Source organism: Malania oleifera, chromosome 3 (genome assembly GCF_029873635.1).
Source record: "Malania oleifera isolate guangnan ecotype guangnan chromosome 3, ASM2987363v1, whole genome shotgun sequence".
NCBI classification, from domain to species: Eukaryota; Viridiplantae; Streptophyta; class Magnoliopsida; order Santalales; family Ximeniaceae; genus Malania; species Malania oleifera.
In genome coordinates, this window is record NC_080419.1 from 18088230 (window position 1) to 18095239 (window position 7010).

The window sequence follows — 7010 nt, forward strand, 5'->3', positions numbered from 1 at the left end:
ATGTATTTATAGACTTTTAAACTTGTTTCCATGTTACAAAAGTTTTCTTTAAGTGTTTCCCAATATTATAGAAAGTTTGGAGCTCAAACGTCTATATTTTAAAATATTAGAATTTGAAAAATTTTCTCGTTGAACAGAGTTCAGTTGATTGAAGGTTCGTGGTCAGTCAACTGAAGTTCCTTAAACCCCTTTAAAATAGAGCTGAATACAGGGTCAGTCATCTGAAGTAGGGTTCAGTTGACTAATGTCGCAAGTTCAGTTGACTGAAGTCACAAGTTCAGTCGACTGAACTCACTGCTGCAACTTTCTGCTTGTTTTGGAAATACTTCAGTCAGTTGAACTTATTCTTCAGTCGACCGAAGTCATTTGTTCAGTCATCTGAAGTCCCTTCCGTGAACAGTATTCAGCTGACTGACAGCAGTGACCCTGTTTCAGTGTTTTAACCATAACTTTTTCTCTATAACTCTAAATTAGGTGTTCTTGGTGTCAAATGAAAGCTAAGAGAAACTACTACAACTTTCGTGTTCATCATTTTTTAAAATAATAAAGTTTTGATAGTGAAAAATACACCTGAATATGGCTGTATAAAAACTGACAGCAAACAGGAAAACCCTTTTTGGTGCTTTTTATTCCAAAAATGATTCTAACCCTTTTTAAAATAATTTTTGACTTTATAAAATTATTTTACAGATATTTTAAAAGATATTTAGGTCCAAGAAGTTAACCTAAGAGTTTCAAAATATTGCAAACGATATTTTAAACATTTAAAGTACTTACATGAAAACTTCTAAAACTTTTCTCATTCTTAAGTCTTCATGTTTTGTTTTTTCTTCAAGCTTTCAAACTTTGAGTTTTATCACTTTACCTTTCTTTGGATCTTTTAGTATTTCTTGACTTTCAACAACTCATTCATGTCTTCATATTCTTCAAGATTTAGTATATCATCTTTAAATCTATGCTTGAACTCTTTTAAACTTCATTTGATCCTCTTGAGCACTTTGAGCTTTGCTTTCTCATATATAAGCCCTGAAATATCATTACTCACACAAATACATTAAATTTCACTTGTTTGTTAGCATCAAAATAATATAACAAGATTTTAAACTTTGTAAGGCCAACAATATGGAGTTCAACTGATATTTCCAGCTTCATTCTCGCTTGTAAACCAACTGCCGGATGTGTTGGCTGCAGGAATTTAGTTTTCCCCCCTTTTTGGAGTTTGGCCCAGCCTTCAAGCGGCCACTCCTCGGCATGCCTTTTATGATTTGCAACGAAATAATATGCAGTTAGTTTTGATCTTGTTTTATCTTTTCAGGTTTTCTTGTCTTTTGGTAAATTTATTTTTAGATAATTGACAATTAACACCACCACCTGAACTTAAATGAACCAAAATAAAAGAGAGAATTAAGTTATAATTGTTCCTGCTTTGTGCCATAAATTCCATATTGTTCGGAGTCAAAACTCCTGTTTTGTGACCTCTCTCTCCTCCCCTCTTCAAACAAAGAAGCCCTAACCGAGGACCCCCAGGGTGTGGTTCAGGTGGTAGTACGGGTTGCGGGAGTGCCTTTCACAAGGTCAGGTGTTCAAACCCTTCCGGACTCGTTTTCGCCTTTGGACTCCTGAATTTACCCTCCCTTTTGAGTTGTGGGGTCAACTTCAAGGGGCGCAAGATTAGTCACGTGGACCGTAAAACGGACGCGTGGATACCCGGTGCGTATTCCCAAAAAAAAAAGGAAGCCCTAACCGAGGCTTTCTTTTCCTCACAAATTGTAGCATGTACGCTTGTTTGTACCTGTGATCAGTAGCCTGAAATGTTTCCACCCAAAACGGACGAGTGGTGTCAATGATCTCCAAGTGACGTCATCCGTTTCTGCACATTTACCAACTTCATTTTCTTTGGCGCACCCTTCTCTCTCCTCAACATATCAACATTGGCTACCATCACTGTGCCCTTGCCTCTCTGTTGAAGTAGCATGGGTTCTCCCTTCAAACGTTTTAACAATTTCAGATCTGACCAAAATGCTCCTGTGAGATTTGCATGCAAGTTCTTTGGCACAGCCACCTTTCTCCCAGGTGCACATCAACTTTGATATATTGTCTGCTAGATAAATTATAGCATAGTTCAAGGGTTGATTAGAATTGAAGGGATGGATTTTGAAGTCGTGGTAAGGGAATATGGACTTGAGGGTCGTCAAACCAACAAGAAATAAAATGGTAGGAGAAGCTTTACGGTGTTGGCGTCTGGGAAGGGGAGACCAGGTTGGTGAATTCGTGATGAGAGAGATGGAGAGGGTGAGAGATTGATGTTTTTACCCTTGTCAAATTAAACCAGATTACTTTTCATGTTAATCACTTTGTTCTTTATTGGGTTTTATTAGAATGTACGACGGTCCTCTCATAGACAAGGCGAAGGATATGCTCTCATTGTTTGCTTGGCATACCTATATTTTTGAGATGGTGCTTAATAAGAGTAGGTACGTAGTAGTGTTTAAATAACATATATAAACGCAAAAAAAAAAAAAAAAAATCCTTGAATATATAAATTGCTCTTTTTAACGCGCCATATTCTGCCTAGTCAGGAATTAATTTAGCCATTCACACCCCGTTTTATTGATTACACACTATTTTTTTTATTGGTTACATTGAATTTCTAGACATGATTAATTTAACCATTTGAAAAACTGTTTTTACTAGATGGACATATACCATACTCATTCACCCTTACTGTAAATCAATGGATAGATGTACGCGTTGCCTTAAAGCGGCCCTCTAATTTACCGCAGCATGCACTTATATATGGGGATTGGAGGCAGACAACGTGCGAACAAACAAACGTGAAATTTGCCCAGAATTATAATCGCAAAGTTATATAATTGTGCGGGTCAGCAGTGATCAAGAGTGAATGTAACCATACGGTGAGTTTTCATCATGGTTTTTCTCGCTGCCCTTTTGTTTTTGTTTTTTTGGTAAATATATATATTTTTAATAATTTACAATTCACAACACCATCCCAACCTAAATGGATGAAAAATAATAAAGAAAAAAAAAAAGAGAATGAAATTACAGTTGATTGCTTGTCCTAATTACTGCGTGTTTCAAACCCAAGGTGCGGATGATCCCAAAGGCAAAATCATGCGACGTCTCCCTTTTTAAACGACGGAAGGAAAAAGCCCAACAAAGGCTTTCTTCTCTTCAATATACAATTTCATCACCTAGTCCACGAAAATTGGATTCCTAAAGTAATTACGCGCACGCATCTCCTCTCTCCTACTCACTCATCCATGCCATGCACGTCCATCATCAATTATCATAGGTCGTTCGATCTCGCTCCTTCTTCTCGACGACCTGCATTGCGTCATTCTTCCAATGTCACTCTGGACGAACGGTAGAGATCGTAGGGCGCCCATAAATGATCGACGGCACATGGCTTCCTAGACTCTAACCTCAACCATGGCTTCCCCTTCCCACTCCAATGGAGAAGGCTTATGGGCCCTGGATGAAGGCTCCTACACTTCCCTTCAAAGTTGTCACCGCCCAACCCGTGCTGGTTCCATCTGTGATCCACTGCCTTAATGTTCCCACCCAAAACCAGCAAGAATGGTGGCAATGACCCCAAGTGATATATCCTCTTGTGCTTCTGCACTTCCATCCACTCCTCCACCTTCTGTGTATACCCTTCTCTCCTCCATTTATACACATCCATCACCATCACTCCCGTGTTGAAATAACACGGCTTCCGCCCTTCCAACGTTCTCGTCAATTTCGGGTCTGCCCAAAACGCTCCCGTGAAGTAGTTGGTGAAATTTGCTTGGCAGTATTCCGGCGCAGCCACCACCTTGTCTCCCAATTCCACATCCCACAGCTTCCGTATGTCGTCCACCACAACGAGGTCCGAATCCAAATATATAACCCTTCCCACCTCCGCCGGGATAACGTCTGCTAGATAAATTCTGGCGTAGTTCAAGGGTTGATCCAGAGCTAGTCGAATGGACCGGGAGATCTTCTTCCGCACCCGGTTCGAGTCGAAGGGGTAGACGTTGAAGTTGAGGTAAGGGAACGTGGACTTGAGGCTGGACAGGATCTCCGGCAGAAACTCGGAAGAAATGAAATGGAATGAGATGTTTTCCGGGCATGTGGAGTGCTGAAGGATGGAAAGCACGGCTGCAACGGTGCCTCGGAGGTAGTTCGCGTCGAGGGTCATGGTGATGTGGATGCGGTCGGCGTCGTTGGACGGGCAGGCGTCGCCGTTGCGGAAGGCGGGAGCTTCGCGGAAGGGGGGGATGTGTGGGGGTGAGGAGGAGGGGCGGCGGACGACGGTCTTGATGATGCGGAGGCCATTGGCGGAAGAGGTGGTGGTGGTGATAGGGTGGAGAAGGAGGAGAGACAGGAGGCCAAGGAGGAGTGGGAGACGGGGGGATGAGCTCCAGAAGGCCATCCTGCCTTGATCAGAAAAGAGTTTGGGATGTTTAGGTTTATACGAGGAGGGAGAGCTGCTGCAGCCATTGGAGAGAGCAGTTGGGAGAGGGTTAAGGGAGAGGGTAGGAGAATGGTTGACGGTTGTGTGCATGCGAGGGAGAGAGATGGAGGTGGGTGAGATCGTGAGGATGAGAAAAAAGGACGGGTTGTCTTTGAATTAGGGATCCATTTTGGGATTACAATATTTGCAATGTAAAAATTGACGTGCATGGGTTCTTCTTCTTTTCGACATATTAACTCACAAATAGGGTTTTTAGGGTTTCTTTAGTAAAAAATCTGTTAGTAATTAATTTATTTACAAGCTAGGCATTTGTGTTTTTCCATTGTAAGTTGATAATTTAGGTAATTAATTGTACTTGAAGCTGATTGTAGTTGGTGAAATTTTGGGGACGTCCAGCATGGACATGCATGCATGCTGTTGGCTTAATTTGTTGCAAAACAATCTTTCAAAGCCGATCGGTCTTATCTCTTGTGTCTTTTTGAGAGATTGTAAAAAAGAAAAAGATAAAAACGATCTCCAAAATTCTAGCAAGTTCCTCTAAAAAAAAATAAAAAAAATAAAAATGATAGGCGTTGATTTGGCTCCTAATTCCAATCATAGGCTTGTTTCATCGATAGATGGTTGAAATTGTGCCACTTAATTTTCTGTAAAATCTTTATTTGCTAGGATTCAGATGGAATATTGTTTGTGTTTTTCAAAATATTTTACAGGTGTTTTGGTTTCTAAAGTTAAACTTACATATCACTGTAAAAATGCCTAGCAAATAAATATGCTAATTTTACAATGGTATTTTCAACTGTGAAATTATCACTGTTATCATATTGTAACCGTAAAAAAATAAAGAAAATTGTAGAATTAATTTCGAAAGTTTTTTCTTGATTTCTTGTGGGTAAGTATTAACAAATTAAGATTTTTAATATATGCTTCCGAAACACTCCATTTTTGGCAAGCTATATATTAGTTTTTGTTGTGGGATAAAAATGGTGAGGACCTGCGACGTTACTTTCTGACTTCCGATGACCTGAAAAGAGTGAAAACAAAGCAGGCTTGGAGGACTCGGGGTGTACTCCGGGGGATCACTCTGATGTCTAAGTAAGGGAACGCTTCAAAGAGGTTGAGTGAAACAGTAACGTGGGTTAAGAGTGAGTTACCTTGGCCTCTCGCCCAAGTCCCTCTTTATAGTGGCAAAAGTTGACCCGAGGGTGTATGACTATTTATTGGCGAGTTATGGTACGTATGTGAATCGCTCTGGCCTTTAAGGAGCTGACAACAGCTGTCTGTGGCGCGAGCGTGGATCGCTTTGGTTGATATGGGGTTGACCCCTTTAGGGCAGCTGTCCTTAAGTGATGATGACCTTGATTGTGGTTGTGCCTTAATGCTACAGATTGACTATTTGACCTTGATACATTTAGGGCATATCAGTTGTCACCCCTAGTTTCAAATTTTCGGAACTTGTTCTTGAAATTTCGAACTGGTGTTCTACCTCTTTTTTTTTTTTTTGGGTCGGCTGGTTCGAGACAGTTGGAATTCTGTTTGGCTCCATCGAGTCGGGTTGCGTTGTGCCGAGCCAATGACATAGGGCGCTCGGCTGGGTTATTTTTGTTGAGCCAATGTTTAGTTGAGTTGGTCTTGCCAAGCCGATGCTGACATTTTGCCGAGCTACCCTTGCTGCGCTATCTTTACTAAGCTAATCCTGCCGAGCTGTTCCAGCCGAGCTGCTTTTTGTGGCATCTCTTGTTGAGTTGTTCTTCGGGGCATTTCTTGCTGATCTGTTTCTGCCGAGCCAATCTTCGTAGTATTTCTTGCCGAGCTGTTTTTACTGAGCTAATCTTCACGACATTTCTTGCCGAGCCGCTCTTCGTGGAATTTCTTGCCAAGCTGCTTTTCGCGGCATTTTTTACCGAGCTGTTTCTGCCGAGATGCTCTTCGTGACATTTCTTGCTAATATGCTCTTTATGGCATTTATTGCCAAACTGTTTTCGAGACAATTCTTGCCGAGCTACTCTTCGTGGCATTTCTTTCTAAGCTGTTTCTATCGAACTGATCTTTGTGAAATTTCTTGCCGAGTTTCTCTTCGTGGCATTTCTATCCTAGCTGTTTCTGCCGAGTTGCTATTCGCCACATTTCTTGCCGAGTTGCTCTTTAGGGCATTTCTTGTCGAACTGCTCTTCGTGGCATTTCTTGTCGAGTTGCTCTTTGTTAAATTTTTACCGGACTGCTCTTCGCGAAATTCCTTGTTGAGTTGTTCTTCAGGGCATTTACTGTCGAGCTATTCTTTGAGGCATTTCTTACCGAACTGCTCTTCATGACATATCTTTTTAAGCTGTTTTTTCCGAACTGCTCTTTAGGGAATTTCTTGCCGAGCCGCTCTTCGTGGCATTTCTTGTTGAGTTATTTCTGCCGAACTGCTCTTCGCGGCATTTCTGGCTGAGTTGCTCTTCGTGGCATTTCTTGCCGAACTGTTTCTACCGAGCTGCTCTTCGTGGCATTTCTTGCTAAGCAGCTATTCGTGACATTTCTTGCCAAACTGATC

At 41.4% G+C, this 7010-nt stretch overlaps 1 protein-coding gene across 1 annotated transcript; it reads right to left on the reverse strand.

Moving 5' to 3' along the window:
• Positions 1 to 3355: 3355 nt before the first annotated feature.
• On the reverse strand, positions 3356 to 4435 carry LOC131150179 (probable galacturonosyltransferase-like 4). The gene has a single exon (XM_058100774.1). It carries the CDS (start codon positions 4433 to 4435, stop codon positions 3356 to 3358), a length of 1080 nt encoding a protein of 359 aa, XP_057956757.1.
• Positions 4436 to 7010: the final 2575 nt, after the last annotated feature.